This window comes from Pteronotus mesoamericanus, unplaced genomic scaffold, assembly GCF_021234165.1.
Source record: "Pteronotus mesoamericanus isolate MK-2021 breed Mesoamerican mustached bat unplaced genomic scaffold, CSHL_Meso_final contig_20, whole genome shotgun sequence".
NCBI classification, from domain to species: Eukaryota; Metazoa; Chordata; class Mammalia; order Chiroptera; family Mormoopidae; genus Pteronotus; species Pteronotus mesoamericanus.
The window spans coordinates 80,688,857-80,711,945 of record NW_026555085.1 but is presented as its reverse complement, the minus strand read 5'-3'; the positions used below and the strand labels follow the sequence as shown (position 1 = coordinate 80,711,945).

The window sequence follows — 23,089 nt, the reverse complement described above, 5'->3', positions numbered from 1 at the left end:
TGTTTTTCCTTTCATTTTGCCTAATTTTACAGCTAACTTTTTCTAATTATGCACACAAAGATTAATTTAGAAGTATTAAAGAACCTTGGCTATCTTGGTCATATATGGGAGGCTATGGTGGGTCTTTTCGGCCTGGGAGGGATGATTTCCCCTGTTAATTTTGAGATCTGTAGAGTCTGAACAAACTTTTAGGGAAAACTCGTCCTTACATGCATATCTCCAGATGAGGACTGCCTTACCCTCTCAAGCAAGCCCAAGATTCAAAGTCACCTAAAAAAACCCGAGTAAAGCAAAAACTTACCCAATGCAGCCCAAATCATGACTTTCCAAAGCAGAGGTCCCCTTCTTGGGCTTCTTTCTTGGGGTGCACCCTTTCCAGGGAGATCAGGCCTTCTCCCAGGGCTCGCTCCAGCTTCTCCAGGATTGGTTGTGCTACTGCACTGGACACTTCTGGACACTTTGCAGAGCCCGTCTCTGCCTCTCCACATTCAGGGTCACATCCCGAATTTACAGCACTATTGTCACATCACTGATACTTAGGTTCAAAAGCAAGTGTTCTTTTCTTTTTGGAGCTAAAGAGAGTTCAGTATCTCATTTAACCAGCAAAGATTTTGTTCACTAAATAATCCAATTAAAAAGCCAAAATTAAAAGCAAGAACCTCCTTTCCCCCCCCTTTTCCTGGGCTATCTTAACCCGTATCCACCTCAGGATCTTCTAAAAATAAATCAGATAAAGTCATAACCTGCTACTTAAAGCAAAAATGCCTGGAATTTCAAGAGAAACTCACCCCTGGTCACCTGATGCATAGCGATGGGGCACAATGGGCCCTTGTTTGTGCCTAGCACTTGGTCCCAGACTTCAAGGTGGCCCTGGGTAGGTTTTGTCAGAATCCTGCCAAGTAAATGTCTGAGTGAAAAACATGTAGAGAATTTTTATAAGAGTTGACATATGCTGGCAGAAAGCTCTCTTATACTCCACAGAAGAACAGTTTTGCAGCTTCTTTTATGCATTTAAAATTTATGGGGGAACATAATGAATAGATTACATAGAGGTGGGAAAAAAAGCAGGGTAGAGGTTGGGTTATAGGATAGTTAACAAGATTATGTGTTCTTTTGAGGTTAATACCCCTTCCATGGGCATTCTGGTATGTCAAAGGTATCTTAACCTACAAGCACAAAAACAATGGACAGGTCTAGCTTAAAACCTTTCACTAAAAAAGTTATAGGCCTGGGACATGACTGCCCACCATGATCTGCCCAGCTTGTGAGATTTCTTTCCATAGAACTCTTTTTTATCATCCACAATATGTAAAAAGATTCCAAATATTGGACCACAAGTTATGAAATTAAAGTTCTTATAAAAGTCCTCACTACCAACTGATGAATCATTACGTCATCTGTAGTACATTCATACAATGGACTGATACACATAAATGAATTTCAAAATACAATATCGTAAGAAAGAAAATAAACATGAAAGAATACATATTGCATGATTCCAATTGTATAAACTTCAAGAACATGCAAACTAGTTAATGGTTGCATAAATTAATGGTTTGTGTTTGAGAGGAGGGTTGAGTACAAAGAAACAACAGAGACTTTCTGGAGTGATGAATGTTGTTCCATATCTTGACAGAGGTGTAGTTAAACAAGTGTAAATATTTGTCAAAATTCATGAATCTGTATATTTAAAATGTATACATTTCACTGTAAGAAGTTATGCATCAATGTTAAAATTTAGTGTACAAAGAAGACACATTAAGAGGTTCTAGAAATGGTCAATTTCTATTCAATGACTGAAGCATCAGCAAGCATGATATAAATACTAGTGTGTACTTGGTTATGACAAAAATATAATTCCTTCCTGACTATTTTACCTTTTAATTAATTTTACCTTTTTAATTGGCTGGTACTTGCTGAGAATACAATGATTTGGAAACAGAGTGAAAGCATGACAATATGCTTGATAGTAGGTGAAAACTGTTTTAGAGGAGTCTCTGATTCAAGATAATCCACAATAAGAATCTGTTTAAAATACAAAAAAAAAACAGTGGATTGTTAAGGAAGTTGAGTTTTAATAATTCTAGCTCTGTCGTTCATCTAGCTTGGACACTGCAAAACTGCTTAGTGCAATAATTCATTAACGCTAAACCATTTGTAGATGACCTGCTTCTGGGTCGGGGTTTCTACTAGCAGAGTAGCAGAGCAGCTCCTGTGCTGCGAGCTGTAGAAAGTCAGCCCTCCACACAAGAGTTTGTAAAAGAAAGAAAAAAGGAAAAAAGAAAAGAGGATATTTAAAGATCTTTTTTAAAAAAATTCATTAAATACCTAACACCATGTCTAGCACCGAGCGAATGGTGAAAAAATTTCCATAAATTAAGTCCTCTACTAGTTATGCACGAAGGTATTATACAAGGATAAAGAAAAGGACTTTAAATCAGCTTGAAAAAGTTGGACTAGGTTTCCAGAATCTGTCAAACTGATGCTTGAAGAAATAAAATGGTGGAGCGCACGCCAGTCAGTGCACTTAGACATCTGCTCTGACCATGCCATGGAATGAGCCTTCCTCTTTGTCACCTTTCTCGACCCCAACCCCCACCAAATAGGTTATAGGTATTCAGTAACTGGTAAATATAATTATTTTTAGATTATTATAATTTAAAGTGTATTATTATTCTAATTAAAAAGCAATGATGACTTCTTTTCAATATTCATTGAAAACCTGCAGTATGTTCAGCACTGTACTAGGGTTACCATAGTTAAGAAGATATGGTCCCTGTGGCCAGGGAAAGTGTGGTTTCAACTCCCGCTTCCAAGCTGCAAACGGAGCTACAAGTCAGTAGCTCAGACATCATCAGGTTGACTCAGGTTGACTCAGGTTGACTCAGGTTGCCGCAGAAACATCGCCTGCAGGCTGCAGCAAATCCTCCTCCAGCCGGGAGGTGGCGACCTGGCGCCGACAACGCCTTGGGGTAACTTAGGCTTGAGACTCCACTTGGGGGCGCTCTCGTCTGGCTCATAGACCGCCCTTCCCGTCACGCGGAACCATCTGGCTGGGTCCCTGGTTTCTGAGGGTTTGGTAATGAGCGAGCGCCAGGCACTTCCCGGCGCTTCCGTGCAGGCCCCGAGCGTTGGCTGGGCCGTAGAAAGGACTCTCCCAGCTGAGCGTTTCAAGTGGAGAGCGACCCTATCTACCTGCGGATTCCTGCGGGCGTCTCCGCCCTTCTGCTGGTCTATTGCCGGAGCTCTGGCCTGACACCCGGCCTCGAGCCGGGCGCCCAGGGGGGCGGGGGCGATGGTACAGATGGAAACGCAACTACAGAGCATTTTTGAGGAGGTGGTGGTGAGTGAACGCCAAGGATCCAGGGCGCCGGCTGGGCGAGGGGGAGAACCTGGGGCAGCAGATCAAGGGACCTGCACTCACAACCTCTCGCAGCCTCTCCTTTGTTGTGACACCGTGTGTGTGTGTGTGCAGAGGTTTAGCGATTCTCAAACTGCTGTCAAATTCTAAGTCCTTTTGAAATCCACAACACCCATTGTGATAGGCTAGGCAGAAATTGTTAGTTTCTAGCACGGAGCTGATTAGGATGATTTGCGCGATGTTACATTGTAATTGTTTGCTCGAGGAGGCCCCTCTTTTAAAAAAAAATCACGTCGTTTTCTTTTGTTTTTTACAGAAAACAGAAATTATAGAAGAGGCTTTCCCTGGGTGAGTGTTTGCATGGCAGATTTTTGTGTTTTAACGTGAAGGTGTCATCTTTGTACGATTTCCCGTAGTTTTGCCTTGGAAGTTTGTAACTATTCTGGTAGTGTTGAATGACCTTTCTCAAACTACTGGCAAATAACGTGATTTTTGTTTATAGAATGTTTATGGATACCCCTGAAGATGAAAAAACAAAACTAATTAGCTGTTTGGGGGCCTTCAGACAGTTTTGGGGTGGTCTTCCTCAGGTGAGTACTGCATTTTTAATACTTATTCAGCTGATGATTTTTGACCCCTTCTTTTTAATATTTATTTTGATGCTACTGTTGAGGTTTACTGGGAAGGGAAAGATAAAATTATCATCTTTTATTTGCCCATTCAGGTTTCCATTTGTTCCAATTTGTACTCTTCCAGGGGAGAACCTGTATTAAGAAGTCAGGTCGATGACAGCGCAGTGTGAGATGTTAACAGTCTCCCCCATGTTAGATTATATAACACCATTTGCAACTTATTCTGATTTATTTGGTACACTTGAAAGAAAACAGATGTGTTAGAGATTATAAAGGGTAAAAATTTCATTTATTTTCTCATCCAAAGAATTGGCACGGTATAATGAAGATACTATATTAAATATACAGAAATGCCACAATAAGGATACAGTGATTTTATAATAAGGATATAAAGGTTTAATAAAAACGAGGAAAAGAACAGTAAAACAGTTACAAAGAACAGTCACCAGGAAATGTATCCTTGAAAAAGACAAAATGTGTGATCCTTAAAAAATTCATGTTCCAGTGATGCATTTTCTTCTTATGATTTCTGATAGGTAGGGAAATGTTTGCAGTTGAGGTGCTGGTGGTAAGACTTGCTACTCAGATGTGGATCACATAGTGGTAAAATATTCGCTTTTCTAAAAAACCTTTTAATTCTATTTCTATAGATGATATAGTCATATGGTGCAAGATGCAAGAAGTGCAAAAAGGTGGACCCAATTAACAGTTTGCCTTTCATCTCTTTTAGCTTAATTACCTGTTCTTTTTTTGGTCTGCACCCAGTATGATCAATTTGTTTTCTTCTGGAAGTGTTTTATGCATGTAGAATGATTTTTACAGAACAGTCATATACTATGAACACTGTTCATTTGCACCTTGGTTTTTTTTCCCTCTTAATAAATTCTGAAAATAATTTCTACAGAAATCCACTAAAAGTTAAAATTTCAGCCTATCTTCCTTTCTTGCAGCATAATAGTCTATTTTTTGGCTGTGCCTTTCTTTATTTATCCAGACTCCCTCTACCTGATGTTTAGGTTGCTTCTTACCTTTTCTACCTTAAACAATGTAAAATGAATGATATTAATGTGCAAACACCGAACAAATTCCTCGAAGTAGTATTGCTGGGTCAGAGGGTATATATAGTTGTAATTTTTATAGAAATTGCCTAATAGCTTTCCATAAGGGTCACCAATTTATACTTTGATTAGCAATGTATGAGAGTATACATTCCCAATAGGCTCATAATTGAGTGGTAAGGGGTTTTTTAATCTTTGATGGAAGATTCCTTTATTGATTTTAGAGAGTGATGAAGAGAGAGGTGGGGGGGGAGAGAAAGAGAGAGAGACATCGATGTGAGAGAAATGTTGAAGGACTGCCTCCCATATGCACCCCGATAGGGGGTCAAACCTGCCACCTAGGTATGTGCTCTGACTGGGAATTGAACCCACAACCTTTTGGTGGAAAGGACAGTGCTAAGGACAACCAACTGAGCCACCTGACCAGGGCAGAACTTTTTGATCTTTTCCAATCTAAAACATGAGAAATGTTATCTCCATATAATTTTATTTTGCATTTCTCTGAGTGATGTTGAACATCTTTCCAAAATAGTTAAAATTTTAAATAATTCATTAAACATGTTATGAGGTAACGTATGGCCCTTATCTTCAAAGGAGATTATATTCTAATGGGGAGCTGGGAAGGAAATGGATATTTCTAAATCAGCAGGATACATTCAACAATCGAAGTATGTGCGAGGGCAGTGGAGGTGCAGAGGAACAGGACATAGGCTCTTCTCAAGGGTATCCTAGAAGACAGACTTTGATATGGCACTATATCTGCGTATCAGATTTCATGTTATATAAGTCTAGAAATTCATTATGTCATTGGATTCATATTTGATTGAGCTCCTACAGATTAGATTCACATTAAATTCTCATGAGGCTAATTAATGTACTAACCCATAATGAATGTTTCCCTCAGCGACAGGAATATTGATATCTGCTGTTGGATAGGTCTCTGTTTACAATAGCTTACACGGTCTGTGTTAGGAGTTTTCTATTGTCCACAAATATGTTAATGATCTCTTACTCCTTTTGGAGGTCCCATGTAATAAAAATGATGGTAGTTTAATCTATATAATTGTAAGATTTTAAGCTTAATATAAGTAAAATACAAAATCTGAATTTTTTTATTTTTTAAAAATTGTCTTTACCCATGAACGTTTATAGTTCAGTATCTCAGTCACAGTCTTGATATACTCCCAGGTATAGTATTAGCCATTTGTTAGTTACAAGATAGAACTTTAAACTTAAAATACAATCATTTTCTAATTTTCCAGGAATCACATGAACAATGCATCCAGTGGATTGTTAAATTCATTCATGGCCAGCATAGTCCTAAAAGAATTTCTTTTCTTTATGACTGCTTAGCAATGGCAGTCGAGACTGGTCTCCTTCCACCCAGGTATGTTTGTGGCAGGTGGGAACAATCCAAAGAATTTTCTTTTTTTTAATTAATGTTTGGAAATTGGTCAAGATTTTTATAAAAGGATAAGGAAATGAAGAAGGACGTTAGGTTCAACAAACAATCCTTCAGTGCTGGCCAGGTAGTTAGTAGGTTTTTAGCATCATCCCAATACACCAAGGTTGCAGGTTCCACCCCTGGTCAGGGCACATACAAGAATCAACCAATGAATGCAGAAATGAGTGGAACAACAAATCAGTGTTTCTCTCTCTCGTTCTCTCTCTTTCTCTCCCCCCCAACTTCCTCTCTCTCTAAAATCAATCAATTTTTATAAAAAACAAGAATTCTTTATAATATCTCGGGTTTTAGTTTCTAGTATACAAGATTCTTTAAAATTTTTTTATTTATTAATTTTTGTTAGAGAGAAAGAGACATTGATTTGTTCCTTTTTTTTTTTTTTCTTTTTTTTTTAACGCATTCATTGATTGCCTCTTGTATGTGCCCTGACCAGGGATCCAACCTGCAACCTTGGTGTATTAGGATGATGCTCTAACCAATTGAGCTACCCAGCCAGGGCTAGGGTACAGTATTCTTCAAATTGTATATTTAAAGGCTTAAAAACAGGCTGGCATTGCCGTTCAGCCCAGAGGCTAAAATCACTCACTTTGATGAGCTTGTTCTAGTTACTTTTGTTGCACCTCAACTTAATGTCCCAAAACAATAATAATCATTTTATTATTAACACTCAGAGTTACTGGTGGTTGACTGGGCTTCCTAGACATTTTTTTTTTTCAGAGCCTCATGATTATAGTCAGGGAGTAGCTAGGACTAGCGTCATGATAAAGACTTCCCCGTTTATATGTCTGGTGGTTGGTGCTGGGCTGTCATCTGGGACCTTCGCTGGGGCTATTGGCCTGAATCTGCACCTGCCCTCTCTATGTGACCTGGACTTTCTCAAAGCGTGGTGCACTCCAAGAGGAAGCATTCAAAAGCAGGTTAGGTAGAAGCTGTATCATCTTGCTTTGGAAGTCATACAGCATCCCTTTTGCCATGGTTTTAGGCCTGTCCAAATTTAAGGGTAGAGAATGTTGACTCTCCTCCAGCCTTTTCACAGGAGGAATATCAATGACATATTTTAAAGGGCATGAGTATCAAAATCTTATTGTAGCCGTCTTGGAAATATACAGTCTACCACAAGCTGATAGATGGCAAACATTTAACCATCTATCTTTAGATAGATTTCTTTTTAGTAAAAATATAGTGAGTATTATTTAGTTCTACTTTGTGTTTATTTTCTTATACAAGTAAAATATGTAAAGTACTATACACAATTTTTAAAAAGTGTGCTTGAATAATGTACTTTTATGAAAGATACTTACTATGACAAATGTAATATCCAGGGTATAAAGACCCTGGCTATTAGAGAACTTGCAAAATTCTGTCTTTGTAATTGGAATGGGTATTCTTTTTTTCTAGGATGGTTTGTGAATCCTTAATAAATTCTGATACTCTTGAATGGGAAAGAACACAGCTTTGGGCCTTAACATTTAAACTGGTTCGGAAAATAATTGGTGGAGTGGATTATAAGGTATATTTTCCTGATTATAAAAATAATTGCTTTCAGGCCAGATTAATTTTTCAGTTGTATATATCTTAATTTCAGATGGGAGCAATGAAGTGGGAACATTTACTAAATCTGTTTTGTGTTGCTTATTTCTTAAAAGGATTTAAAATTACTCATTGTTTTCTACAGTTCCTTGCGCGCCTCCCAACATAAATATGCAGGTGGCTAATACATTTTTGTGGTGAGTAGGGAATTTGCCAAGCAGACTTTAGGTTTCTTACAATGTCGGGGTCCCTTTCAAACAAAAGCTTTGGGGAGGAATACACAGAACTAAGAGATGTAGGCATCAACCACGGAAGGGAGCAAGCCCCGCCTCACCTCCACCTTGACCTTCCTTGCACACGTGTCCTTTCTTAACAAGTTTCTTTGGTGCTCTGCTCTTGACCAAAAACAATAGCATATACATACACTCTCATTGTGTCTCATAATAAAGCTCAGTATTTCAATAGCTGCAAAAGTCATTCTGGTTCATTTAAGCCACTTTTGTTATTTTCCTTTCTGAAAGAATTGCCAATGCTTGACCCTGTGTTTCATGTCTGTATTTTCTCTAATCTAAAATGACTTAGTTGATAACTGTTGACATGAATTATGATTTAATACAAAATAATTCTAAGAAGCTTTTTCTGATTATTTTCTCTTTATTTCAGTTTCCTTAGCAAGTTAATATGCAGTTTTTGCCTTTTTATTTATATGATGCTTTGTGTTTTAAATTTCTCATGTATATGTTTTCTCTATAAGATTCATCACATAGCTTATACTCAGTAAGTGTATATTGAATTTCTTCTCTATATATCAGATTCTGCTCTCAAATAATGCAACTTGTAATAGATATAAGGAGATGAATGATTAACAGAATAGCCTTGTTGGATAAATTGGAAGGATTAAGGTATGCAGTGATGAGAACGGAGAATAAAGTTAGAATATGCCAAAGGGAGGGAGCAGAAAGGGTCATCTGCCAGAAAGTTTAATATTTTTGTCCATATTTTCAGGTTGTTTACAGGTTCTATTGAAATACGTATCTGTCTGTAAGCCCAAATCAAGCTTTTTTGGCCTTTATAACAATAGAAACTCTTAATGTTATGAAGGTCAAAAAAGCTTAGCAGAGTGTGGAAAGTTTCATTTTTATATATTAGTGACTTTCTTTGTTCATTCATATGACAAGGCATCCTTTAGAATTCTGTCTTGGAACACGACTCATGTCTTGGGGTTAATGTTCGGGACTTGAATATTAACTCTGATTCAGAAAACTTGAAGGTGTAACCTTGAAGGAAACTTTTTTTCTGAGTGTTATAATCTTGAAACTAGATGCTTAACTAGCACAGGGAACATTACTTAGTTTTAACCAATGGCTTTTTTTTTCAATCAGGGTGTTCGAGATCTCTTAAAAGCAATTTTAGAGAAAATCTTGACAATTCCTAATACAGTGAGCTCAGCTGTTGTACAGCAGCTTCTAACAGCAAGAGAGGTAATTTAAACATGTCTGCAGTGCATTGATCATAGCCTCCAAAAAGTAGTTTTATGGAGTTATGTGCTTTTAAAACTTATGTAATTTGTGAAATGTTCTAGTTTACTTCTTAAAAAATCACTTTTAAAAAAACACATTTATTAAAGTTGGGGACAGTGAAATACGGAAGGGCTTAGGATAAAAGAAGCAACAGGAGAGAGCCCAGGCGGGGCTGCTTTGCTCTAGAAATGTTATGGGAGAGAAATGAGCCGTGGCGGGGCTGCTTTGGCTCACTGGAGAGGCTGGGAAAAGGGGCCTTGGATACAGGCTCAGGGGGCGAGTCCGGGACAAGCTGCCGCTGCCCATTGCAGGTCTCTTGGGCACCCTTAGAGCTAAGGAGATGCAAGCCCAAGAGCATGGGTAAGCTCCCTTAGATGGAGAGTGTACCCAAAATCACTTGTAGTTTTTGTAACGAATTTTTTTTTAAATGTTTAAAAAATTTATTTATTTTTAAACAGAGGAGGAGGGAGGGAAAAAGGGAGGGAAACATCAGTGTGTGGTTGCATATCACACACCCCCTGCTGGGGACCTGGCCCACAATCCAGGCATGTGCCCTGATTGGGAATCGAACCAAGTACCCTTTGGTTCACAGGCCAGCACACTCAATTCACTGAGCCACACCAGCCAGGGCCACTTTTAGTTTTAAAGATGCTATTTTACTTTTTAATTAATTCATTTTTAATTGTAAAAATATAAATATAAAAGTATTTTCAACCTTTATAAGATGTCAGCCTATGGACCACTTAAAAGACCTTTGTGTTTTGTAACTAATGTTGCAAGAACTGTTACTTTGGGTCTGTTGCTCTTCTGTTGGAGATAATCTACCAATATTTAAAGCATTTTCAACGTTATTTAATAACCATCAGCAATCCATTTCGTTGTTTGTTTGTTTTAAGATTTTATTTATTTACTTTTAGAGAAAGGAGAGGGGAGGGAGAAGGAGGGGGAGAGAAACATCAAAGAGAGGGAGAGATATCGACAGTTTCCCCTGCCACACCCCCAGCTGGGGACTTGGCCCGCAACCCAGGCCCGCATCCCAACTGAGAATGGAACTGGCGACCCTTCTGTTCACAGGCTGGCGCCCAATACACCGAACCACACCAGCCAGGGCCATTTCATTGTTTATTAATCTTCATTTTTAGAGATTTTTCACATATAAATGACTTCCTTTATGCTATAGTTTAAGTCCAAGAAATTAATGAAAATATTTTTACTTTTTAATATGTTGTTGTATTTAAAGGGATCAATAATAACAACAAATATATTTAAATTCATTTAAAGGAATTAGTCAAAAATAACAATATTGCCCTTTTATTTTTCTTAGGTTATAGCATATATCTTGGAAAGAAATGCCTGTTTGTTACCAGCCTATTTTGCAGTCACAGAGATCAGAAAACTATATCCTGAGGGAAAACTTCCACACTGGGTAAGTTTGATATTTTTCAAAAAATGTAATAGCAATTTTTATTTTAAAAATAGTTATATTAATCTTTTTTTGTGCTTATTTTTAGGACTTTATTTATTTCTAGAGGGGAAGGGAGGGAGAAAGAGGAGATTTGCCTCTCATGTGCTCCCAACTAAGGACCTAGCCCACAATCCAGGCATTTGCCCTGACTGGGTATCAAACCAGCAACCCTTCAGTTTGCAGGCTGGCATTCAGTCCACTAAGCCACACCAGCCAAGGCTATGCTTATTTTTAAAATGGTTACTTTCATCCTTAGATACGACATATTTTTATTATTGTTTTCTATTTCCTTCATTTCTCTGCTTTCCTATTGAAACATTTTATGTACTACGTGATAAAATACGCGTAGCTTCATCAATAGCTAAGGACATTGTGGTATGACTTGGCTTAATTCAGAGAGAGAGGAACTGGTAAGTAATTGGAAGGAAGCAAAAGAGAATTAAACTTTGAGTAATTTTAATGTTCCAGGCATCATACTAAATCTTTCCATATTATCTCATTTGATGTAAATGATCATTATATTAAGAGCAGTCTTGATTTTATTTTTATATTTGTTTGTTTTTTTGTTTTGTTTTTAGTTACTTGGAAACCTGGTATCAGACTTTGTGGATACCTTCAGGCCCACAGCAAGGATAAACTCCATTTGTGGTAGGATTATAATTCAAAATATACTAAATAATGTGTGATTTCTACTGATCTGACTATGGAACAAAGTTGACAGTATCTTATACATGTCTTGATGGCTTGTCATTTTAGTAACTCTCTAGGAGTTTAATAATAGCCTTTTACTTACTTTTAGGTACTTTGTGTACTGAATAAAGGGAGGGAAAAGAAAATGTCTGGAATGAGTCTAAGTTTCAGAGAGAACTGTTCTAAAAGCTGCCTTTCCTAGCAATTAGAGGGAACTTGGAATAGAGCTAGTAAAGCACCATGGAATCTCTAAGAACTGGAATCTCTACAGACCTGTCCCTCTGTGGCCACAATATACAAAACTAGGAGACTCTTTCAAGCCCATTCCAATTCACAACTTTGCTCTCTATTTCACTTATTTTATTTTCCATTTTTTCATGTTTTCTTGGATTCTCAGAATTTTCTTTTAAAAATAAGCATGTGATTTGACAATGTTTGCAATAAGCATGGTAGCCTCAGAACTGTCTGGGAATATAGTCCATTATTTAGTCAATAGCAGCACTTCCTATGAGTACGATGCTATTCTGGATACTGAAATACAAAAATAAATTAAACACTAGACAGATAATTCTCAGACTTATAGCTTTTGTAACTGAGTGGAGATTGATATCATTTAATGAATTATGAAAGTGGCACAGGTTTAAGAAGTATGTTGATGAGTTCAATTTAACACATGTTGAGCTTTAGGTACCCATGGGCCACCCAAGTGGCAACATTCATCATGCAGTTGGGTTTATGTGCTGTTAGTCACATGCTGCATCAAAGGCCTCTGGGAACATTATGCTTGAAGTTAATCATGTTGACCCTAGACTAGAGAAGTCTGCAAACTTGTTCTATAAATGGCGATACAGTAAATATTTTAGGTTTTGTGGGTTATTCAGTCTGTTGCAGCTACTCAATTCTGCCATTGTCGTCCAAAACAGCAGTGATCCAATAAAACTTTACAAAAACAGGTAGCAAGCTGGAATTGACCCATGGATTATAGACTGCTGACCTCCGTCCTAGATACTTAGATAAATGCAACCTTTTTGAGTTTAGAAGGCCTGTACAAATTGGTATCAGACTTTGTGGATACCTTCAGACCCATTGTATGTCCACAACCTCACAAATTGGTCTCTAACCACCTGGACTAAAAATATTCAAAGAAAAAGAATTAAAGAACATTTTCAAACTTTTATCTGATTAAAACATTTTTTAAACCAGTGCCTGGTTCAGCACAGATACTCATTAAATATTTATAGAGTGAGTGAAGGACTAGGCATTGCTGTGTTCACATTTGCTTAAAAACATTTTTTGTAATACACACAGGCCGCTGCAGCCTTCTGCCAGTTGTAAATAACTCAGGTGCCATTTGTAATTCATGGAAATTGGATCCTGCAACTCTTCGTTTTCCTTTGAAAGGCCTTTTGCCATATGATAAGGTATGTTGCTAATTATAATGGAACTTCTGGGCTAACAGTCTTCATCCTGTATTACATAATGTGTGATACTAATTGTCTCTTCATACACTGAAGAAGTAAGTTTTTAAAAATTTTAATTTATTGATTTTTTGGGAGGGAGAGAGCAAGAAAGAAACATCAATTTGTTGATCCACTTATTTATGCTTTCATTGGTTGATTCTTGTATGAGCCCTGATTGAGGATAGAACGACAACCTTGGTATATCGGGACGGTGCTACAACCAACTGAGCTACCAAGCTAGGGCTGAAGAAGTAACTTTTAATGAAAGATAGTGTATGGCTCAATGTGTGATTCCAGAATCCACATATGCTCTGTGGTTTGCAATATTTCAGGTGTTTATACTCCAGTGGTCCCACCTCTGGCAAAGCTCTTGGTGTTAGGAAACAGACTTTTTAAATCGAATCCTTGTTTTCATTCTTCCTTTACAAAGGGAGGACCAAAAATGAATTTGCAATGTCTGTAAAATTTGAAGAGTGAGCTTCCTGGTGTTAGATTTTTTAAAAGGGGGTATGAAACAAAAGTGGAATAGAAAGTCTCAAAGGAAAGAAAATTCACAAGTTTCAATAAAATGAAACATGAGGTAAAGACAAGCTATAATGAAATTTGACAGATCATTATATTGTCTTGGGGACTGGCGTAAAAACAGACCAGGGTATGGGCAGGGCTAGATAATTTTTCATGTAAATGTTTCAAGTCAAAAGTGATACATTGAGTAAAATTAGGGAACTTGTCCAAAAGTGAGGCAGGTAAAATAGACAGGTTACAATCTGAGCTCTTGGTGTATTAGTCAGAAAGCTTTGGAATGTGAAAAAGTGGTAAACTAAATGGAATTTACTGTCATCGTGATAGTAATAATAATGAAAACAGATAAATTTATTGTGTGCTTACTATGTGCCAGGTAGTATTCTAAAAACTTTACTTTGCAAGATCCTTATTTTTAACTATCATCTTAATATCTCTATTATATGGATGATGAAAATAAGACACAAAGTAGGTAGTAACTTGAGTGAGGCCCCAATGTTTAGGAAGTGGTAGAATCAGAATTTGAACTCAAACAATATGATCACAGAATCTACACTCTTAAACCCGGTGCTGTCAAGTCATTTCTCCTCTCCAAATTTGGAAATTGGGTTTTTTTCACTTGTACAAGGGTGATTGGAAACTGCCACCATTTCTCTTTGGATTAGATTTCAGAGCAGAAAATCCTTTTCTTACAGTGATGCTTATGACTGTCATGTGACTACCTGAAGTCATTTCTAAATTCTCTGCATGACTTTGGGCAAGTCCTTTCACATTAGTTATCACTTATCAAACAAGGGGTGGGAATAGATTAATTGCAAGCACTAAAATCCTATGATTTTTTTTTCACTAGATACTGCCTACTGTGTGCAGGTAACAAGTGCTTTTAGAGGCATTTTTTGATCCCAATTTCAAATTATTTGAATTAACATTTACTTTGATCTTGAAACAATAATTCTTTCTTTATTTTCTTTAAAGGATCTGTTTGAACCACAGACTGCTTTGTTGAGATATGTATTGGAGCAGCCTTATTCCAGGGATATGGTCTGCAATATGCTAGGTTTAAATAAGCAGGTACTGTACTGTGCTAGAAACCCAGTAAATTCCGCATAGAATCTGCACTATTCTTTTCTCTTTTCTTTGCTATAGCTAACTGAGCAAAACAGTTAAAAACTATTGGGTGATTTTTTTTTTTTAAAAACTTGATTTATTCAACAATGTATTGTTCCTATCATATATCTATATATATATATATTGCTTTAAGAATGTTTAAATTAAAGAGGAAATATTTTAAAAGTTGGTTTATTTTGCATTGCTTTTTTTTCTATAAGGCCAGTTTCAAGTATACCTTTTGCCAGAGAAACCTACACATGACTTAACCATAATTTTTGACTTTTTTTTTTATTGTTTGGGTATCCTTTTTTATGACCCTTAGTATCTTCAGCGTGGCCTCATGGCTGAATTTTTTTTTTTTTTTTTTTTTTTTTTTTGGTGTATGTTTGTTTTTTGGTGGTTTAACATGTGGGAGGGTTTATGCTGACTCTGGGTTCCTTGAGGCTGGCCTCATAGTCACTGTTTTGTCTTTTCTTTTTTTCTTCCTTTATTTTTGTTCTGTCCTGTCTTGTCCTGCCCATCCTCCAATGCTCTAGACCTTGAACATTGCTCAGGTATGTTCACAACCTTACTGTTGTATTGTGACTAACGATACGCTGGCCGCTTTGTAGCCACTGATTTCATTTAGAGAATACATGTATGGTCGGGGCTTGAAATTGGCAGGACCATGCTGAGACCAAGGCCACTATCATGACTTTCTTCTTGGGATATGAGATATGAGAGTTGTTTTTGTTGGATTGTTTTTGGTTTTGGTTTTTGGTGTTTTTTTTTAATATATTCTTTTTTTTTTCTTTTTAACAAAGAGACAACACCTGGCACACAATAAAGCCTGTCACTTTTTGACGGGTTGTTTTTCCTTCCCACTCCATTTTACTGTTTTTCATACTATAGGGCTAAAGCTAGCCTGGTGGCATTTTTAGAGATGGAAAGATTTGTGGTGGCCTTTATCTTTCCAGACTTTTAAAACATAAATAAATAACAACATCAATAAAAGACTTACGTTGCTTTGCCTTAAAAAAGAAAACAAATTAAAAACAAAACAAAAGGGAAAAAAAGCACTTTAATAGAGATATGTTACTTTGAAAACCTGGAGTGGTAAACTTTATACAGGGAAGGGTTTTTTTGGAAACATGGGGATTGACTAAGAAATGTCTCACTCTTAGGTGCCCCCACACCTGCCTGACAGACACCCTTCTTTGTCAGTCTTTGCCGAGGTGTCCTCCTCCTAAAGTGAGCTCCTCCTCTCCACTGAAGTTCACCTACGGTGGGAGAAAAACACCATGGCCAAACTTTAAAAATCAAACTCTTATACAGTCCCAAGTCTGTTCCCGGACTTTTCACCTTGGAGATTTTAAGCAAAATAGTGGTTCCAGTTGTTTTTGTTAAAAATTTTTGAGCCCAACATATTAAAATAGACCAGCTTTTTTATTTTAAAAAGACGTTCTTGTCTAGGTTACATAAAATAGCGTTACTGTTTGCAATACTATAGTGAAGGTTGTGCCAGTGCTTCCATTTATAAAGCCCTATTTTTAAGGACATATAGCTTGGCCATAAAACTTGCTCAGTGTTGAAACTTTGCATGCCAAACCTCACCCTAGTAGCAGTATCTCTTATTATTTTAAGTTTTTTCTTCTGAAAAATTTACCAAGTTTCCTTGTTTGGACAAGCCTTTGTACATGTGAAAATGAAACTGTTTCACACACAGTATCTGACAGTTACCTCATATAATCAGTCTGTCAATTTAACATCCTAAATACCCAGTCATTAATTCTGATCAACTTTCACTTGAGTTAGAGGTAAGTATTCAGATAACTTTGAAAGAATGCTTCATGCTGTGTCTTAAAACTAATTTTTACAGTGAACTTGAAATCAAACTTGACTCAATTTTTTTACAGTTTGGTGGATAAATGTACCCCTGGTCGTTTGAGCTGCGAGCACCTTCCCCCAGGCAGCCTCGGCTGTCGTTAGCTTCTTTCTTTTGGGGGGCAGCTCTTCTCAAACCAAAAATTGACAGAACAACTCAAAGAAGAGTATCTCTGATCTAATCATTTTAATAACAAGTTTCAACCTAAAAAAAGTTTATGACTAAGACATAAATCCATAAAAAATAAAGTTTATAATGGAAATGCTGACAGAACATTATTATTATTGGTCCCACTGAAGTGTAAACATTGTCAAAAATTGACGATTCATCCGTAGTGGTTCAGTAGAACGCTGTAGTGAATGGACTTGGAGGTGGAAGAAATATGCTGAATTGACTTGATATGTTATTTTTATCACCAGTAGAGAAGAAAATGAGAACACAGAGTATAAGGCGAATATGATTAAAACTAAGAAAGTTATCACATTATATCTTTTATCATTACAAAACTATATCCTGCACTGTACTTTCTTGTCCTTTCTCTAGCAATGCAGTAATTAATGAAAGCTTGAAGGCTTTTAAGAGCTGTCCAAATTGCATTTTCCAGTAGGAATTGGGCTATATTTTATCTTAAAATCATTCACATTTAGAAGGTCATAAATAGCCCAGTTCTGTGACCAGCAAGGTGGAGTGTTCACAGTGGAAGAATACCGTTTTGTGTGTTTTACATGAGTTTGTGTTCTTTCTACTGAATAAGAGCATTACAAAACATACTCCTCAAGCTCTTATGTGGTAGTCTATGAACTCTCATTACCCTGAGACAGTGAAGTACTAGACTAATCACTGTTTAGAGGCACCATTGAAGTGGTGTTAACTGGCATGGTGTTCCTGTTATTACTGGCAGAGAATATAATAAATGACATACAAAGGGATATTTTTTCCCACCTTGTCCTGAATAAGTATTGCTTTAAAATTGTTTTCTAGCACTGAAATAATGATTTAAATTTATTTAAGCCACCTAAATACAATATATTAAAATTTTACCACAAAAGCAGTACCAGAACTGTTATATGAAAGTATTAGAGGCTGCTTAGCTGGAATATCATTACTGAGACTGAAAAAAGCCTTATCATCTGCCATCTGAAATCGTGGTGGTAAAGAATCAGGGGCATGGGTGGAGGTTAATGTTAATATTTCTCTTAATGCCTCAGCTTTCAGTAAAAGCTGAAAGTTGAAAATGTTTCCAATATAGTTTGAGCTATTATACAGAATTTGAATTGTTAAAATATTGAATTTAGATTTTTATCATTAAAAGAGGTTTTAACTAAACATGCATATAGACATACAAACTAATTCAACTTAATACACTTATATAATGAAGACTTAAATTTATAAAAGCTTTCAGAAAGCAAATTGTGAGTAACCATAGACATAGTATCTATTGGTCTACAGAATTATCATAACCTAGTGACTGATAATTAACCTTTATTTGCAGATCATTTAACAGCTGTGCAAATTTTCATTTGTTCCACTTTGTACAATAATCTATGTGATGGGAAGTCTTAATTTTAATGTACTTACCTTAGTAATTGAAAACTACAGCAAAATTTATTATTTTAAAGTAGTTAGTAGCACAGATCATTTTCTTTTTTGGTATTATTAAAATTTGCACGTAAACAAAGAAACATGTTCAAGTTAGGGGTTTAAGAAGTATCCTTGGTTTTAACCAAAAACTCCTGGGAAATGTAGAGTTAATCCTGATAGACGTTCTGCCTCCCTCAGACGCTGGGGCGTTTAGGCACCGAGGAGATCCTTACTGATTTAATTCTCTACAGAAAATTTGCATGTAACCTTGAGTCATGGTATGTATTGAAAAATCATCCGCTTTAACTGTAAATTTCCTTTCTACTTTGTCAAAATATCCTTCTACCTTATCAAAACCTTAATAGTTTTGTTTTTTCTCCTTAAATCATTAACTGTATGACCATCACTTACACCCCTAAAATCTGTAGGTGAAAATCCAGTTTAAAAAAAATAGCTAATATTAAAAAGGGTAACTCTAAAATGATTCAGATGCTAAAACCAACTTTATTTAGTTTGCTCCTTTTTCCTGAAGCAGATTGGTGAAAGACCATCACGGATGGAAGACTAGGTGACAAATTGGTTAGTTGGCAAACTCGAAGCGAATTCCCATCACTAATGAAAAATTCCTACTGGAAATGATGGCTTTACTCCTTTTCCCGAATTTTTCTGACTCTTATATACTTTGAATGATCTCACTCTAAATTTGTGTTGTCTGAAACATTTCTTAGGTTGTTGGTGGTTGGCAGAACTAGTGAATTTCAAGCCCTGTACACAGTAGTTTTGCATGCTGATTTAAGAAATAGTTTGTAGTGTTGTCTGTTGCACTTTGCTCTGCTTCATAATGATAATTACATTTGGAGGAAAAGTACTGTAGTCTCAACTGGTGGTGTTAATATTGCTATTTGTAAACCTGTAATGTGGTTGAACTGTGAACATGGCATTGTGTTTTTGGAAAAAAATATGAACCAACCATTGATGCTTACTGTTTCGGATAGATGTTTGTTTTATGTGCATGCTTTAAGAAAGTGCAGCTATACTGGAGCTTTAAAAGTTTGGAGCTGGCAAAGAGCATGCAAAAGAGGGGATGCTATTCATTATGTTTTGTTTTTTTTCCCCAAATTCGTCCCCATTTTGCATTTTTCCCTAAATTTAAAGAAATCATATCCCTTTTTCATGGCAAAAGACTAATAACTACATCTAAAGTTTAGAAGGAAAGCACGTATATTAGTAATTGTATTCACTAGAAAGGCATGTAACTGCCTCACTATTAAGCCATATAACATTTTATTAAGGAAATATGAAAATGCATAAAATATGGCTTAACACATATCCTTTGGTAAAATATATTTTTTAAATCACTTTAAAAAGCATAAATCTTTTTGCCTCTAGAAAGGGAAGTTGCATTCTCATTTTTAGTGTTTAAACTCAGTTCTTTTTCTTGTTTTAGATTTTAAAATAGTCTAATTTACAATTAAAGCTGCATTATGTTTGACTTCTAAGAGAGAAGAGCAGAGATTAACTTTGAGACCTTTTTTTTTTTTTTTTTTTTTTTGTTAAAGGAAGTTTCCATTTCAGTATTAGGATCAGTAGCACTCATTGAAAAAAGAGATTTTGAGTAATCTGGCAGCTTTTTATAGGTATACCTCTGTATATAAAGTTAGAGTAAATCTGTGGTTACTTTCAAATAAATTCACATGTTTCTTTGCTCTCCTATCAATATTTGATTCCTGAAAATCCTGGGTTTTCATTTTTTGGGTTAGATTGAAAGTTAATACTGCTATCTCCATTTCATATGCCTTTTAAATTAACTTTTTCAAAGGATAAATAGCAAAATGTTCTGTGCAGTGCCCTTTGTCAAATTGAAATAATGATGTCTACAGCAAAAGTCAAAAGTTAATGGGAAGTCTGTCTTGTGTGAGGCCTGAAAAAGGGTTTTTTTAATGAAACTCATCCTCTGTGATAATGTAACATGATGCAGCTTTAATAGACTAAATCTAACCTTAACTTTCTAAGTTCAACTTCATTTCATGCTTCTCAGCCTCTTGTTACAAATAATGCCCATTAACTGGTAACTTAGGAAACTAACCAGGAGGCTTTTGGAATACTGTATTTAATCTCTGCCCTACAGCATAAGCAGCGCTGCCCTGTGCTGGAGGACCAGCTGGTGGACCTGGTGGTCTATGCCATGGAGCGATCTGAGACTGAGGAGAAGTTTGATGATGGGGGAACAAGTCAACTCCTGTGGCAGCATCTCTCAAGTCAGCTCATTTTCTTTGTGCTTTTCCAGTTTGCAAGTTTTCCACATATGGTTCTGTCTCTCCATCAGAAGGTTAGTGCTAATCTTTTGTTAGAGCTGCTTCACCTGTTGATGAGTCTGTTTTAGCCTGGTGTGGACTTTGTCTAGTGATTTCAGCATTGGCAGAAGTTTTGAGTCCTAATTTATGTTTTGTTGAGTGGTTTCTTAACTTTTCACTTTCTCGTCATTACAAAAACTGCATTTGGTCATTCATTCTATATAGTCACAGGGCAAGAAGGAGTGGATACAAGATGAAAAGGCACTGTAGGACCCTCAATGACCTCCTTATTAGAGAAAAGATAGAGAGACAATTTGATTATAATTTAGTAGTTTTCATAATGAAAACATGTTTCCCTGAAGGGAATGAAGAAGAGTCCCAGTCAAAGACATAGGAGTGGCTTTATCAAAGAGATCTCGAAGCTAGCACTTAAAGGACAAACAGAAATTTGTCAGAAGCTGGGAAAGTGTTTCCATGGCAATAAGATCATCATTTGAAAAGGGATAGAAGTGTATAAGAAATGAAAATAAAATGTCAAGGGGAAAGTGTTGGTGAGATAAGGAAGACAGGAAGGTAAGACCAGACATACAAAGCCTTATATGGCCATGTGTTTGTTCTAAGGAGCTTAGATTTTCTTTGGGAGGCAGACGAAGAGGGGAATGACATCTTCATAAACAAGTTGAAAAGATTGTTGATGGCCACATGAAGGATGATGGTGACGTGGAGATGGATAGGGCCAAAATCAGAGGCAAGGAAATTACTCGAGGAGCTATTGCAGTGGTCTGGGTGAGAGACGCAGAAGGCCTGAACCAAGAGAGGGAGGAGAAGCCAGAGAGCAGGCATGCCGAGTTGAATAGAGCTTGGAGACTGTAGGTAACAGAGGGAGTAACAGGAGTCTAGGATCACTCACTGGTATCTACTTTCGCAGTGAATGGAAAGGTAAGAAAATGAATGCAAAACATTGGAAGAGTAAGTTTGTGGGATGAGTTGATTTCAGTCATAAGGTGTCAGACACATTGGGAATAAAATAAGTGTTATATTTGTAACATCTCTCTAACATGGATTATTTGGGGAAATTTTTTTCAGAAGAATTGCTAAAGTTCTTTCAACCCCAGTTACCCCCAACCACCCCACCACCACCACCACCACCATTGATTTCTTTTATAATCTACAGGAAACCAGAAAAAGTGTTTTTTGATAACCAACCCATAAGGATTTTAAATTATATTTGAGCTTAGCCAACAGGCTGAGAATCTTGAGAATCTTAAATTAATTTTGGGGAGTTTAATAAGCATTCCTCATGTTTTGGTGAGGTATTGGTAGTAATTATCCCATATTAAACTCGATTCTCATGCACATATGAGCAACTTAATTATGTTCTAAAACACTTAATTTTCTTTTGTTTTTTTCTTTAAAAACATTAAGTTTTTGATATGCATAGTTGTGGGGGTCATGGAAGAAAAATATATATTGAAATAACATAAAAGGCTTTTCCTGGTGTGTCTTGACTTAGAGACTAAGTAGTTAGCAAATATCAAAGTTAGATGCTAACACTCAGAAAGCACAGTTTCTCCTTTTTGTTTTCATCTTTAAACTTTACTGCATCTATCTCTTGAACTGGCCATGTAAATGTGTGTTTAAACATCTTTTCCAGTTAGCAGGGCGAGGACTGATTAAAGGCAGAGATCATCTAATGTGGGTTCTCCTGCAATTCATTTCCGGAAGTATTCAGAAAAACGCACTAGCTGATTTTCTCCCTGTCATGAAACTCTTTGACCTTCTGTACCCAGAAAAAGAAGTAAGTTTTACTGAGTAGTTAACAATGTGACGAGTGAATTATGTCTAATTTATGTTTAAGGATTTTAGTGTGATTTTGTGAAAAAAGCACTGGATTTAAGACCTGGAAATCCATGTTGGTTTTTTCCCTCAATTCTGTGACTAACCACAATTGTGGGATAGACATCAATTAATTGGGCCTCTCTTGTCACAAGTTTACTCATATATAATGAAATTAAAATAAATTATTCATGAAGTTTATCTTAAACCACAATTGAACATTTAGTATAGCAAACTGTTTTCTACATTTTAAGTAGATTCACAGTTTTACAAAGCATTATGCTGTTTTAAGCTTGCACATCATTAAATAAGCAGATATCATTAGTGTCTCTGAATATCTTTTTTTGTTTGTTTGCCAATTGTGTCCCCTCCCAATGTTTTTTAAAAACATTTTATTATGGAAATTTTTTCCAGTTTTGTATCAGGTCATCTTTTTTTTAAATTATGGAAGCTTTAGGTTTACAACAGTATAATTCAATATCTGTGTACACTACAAAGTTATCACCCCTGAAAGTTTAGTTTCCATCCGTCACCTTACAACTGACTCCCTTCACTCGTTTCACCCACCCCCAGACCCCTTTCTCTTTCTGGTAACCACCAATCTGTTCTCTCTATACATGAATTTGTTTTTGTTTTATTTTGTTTGGTTTGGGAGGTTTTTTTTGTTTATTTTTTCTTTTTTATGATTCCACATGAGGGAG

The 23,089-nt window shown here is 36.4% G+C and overlaps 1 protein-coding gene across 2 annotated transcripts in view; it reads left to right on the top strand.

Moving 5' to 3' along the window:
- Positions 1-3,061: 3,061 nt before the first annotated feature.
- Positions 3,062-23,089, top strand: part of MED23 (mediator complex subunit 23) — a 43,289-nt gene continuing 23,261 nt past the window's right edge. Inside the window, exons 1-13 of one of the 2 annotated variants that reach the window (XM_054569971.1) lie at positions 3,062-3,343; positions 3,678-3,709; positions 3,864-3,951; positions 6,314-6,438; positions 7,915-8,026; positions 9,429-9,527; positions 10,891-10,992; positions 11,610-11,679; positions 13,030-13,142; positions 14,679-14,774; positions 15,350-15,367; positions 20,387-20,587; positions 22,207-22,350. In XM_054569971.1, coding sequence (XP_054425946.1) covers positions 3,296-3,343; positions 3,678-3,709; positions 3,864-3,951; positions 6,314-6,438; positions 7,915-8,026; positions 9,429-9,527; positions 10,891-10,992; positions 11,610-11,679; positions 13,030-13,142; positions 14,679-14,774; positions 15,350-15,367; positions 20,387-20,587; positions 22,207-22,350 — 1,248 coding nt within the window. In that variant the 5' untranslated portion in view covers positions 3,062-3,295. The remainder of the gene's footprint in view (positions 3,344-3,677; positions 3,710-3,863; positions 3,952-6,313; positions 6,439-7,914; positions 8,027-9,428; positions 9,528-10,890; positions 10,993-11,609; positions 11,680-13,029; positions 13,143-14,678; positions 14,775-15,349; positions 15,368-20,386; positions 20,588-22,206; positions 22,351-23,089) is intronic. The other variant, XM_054569972.1, reaches the window with a different exon arrangement.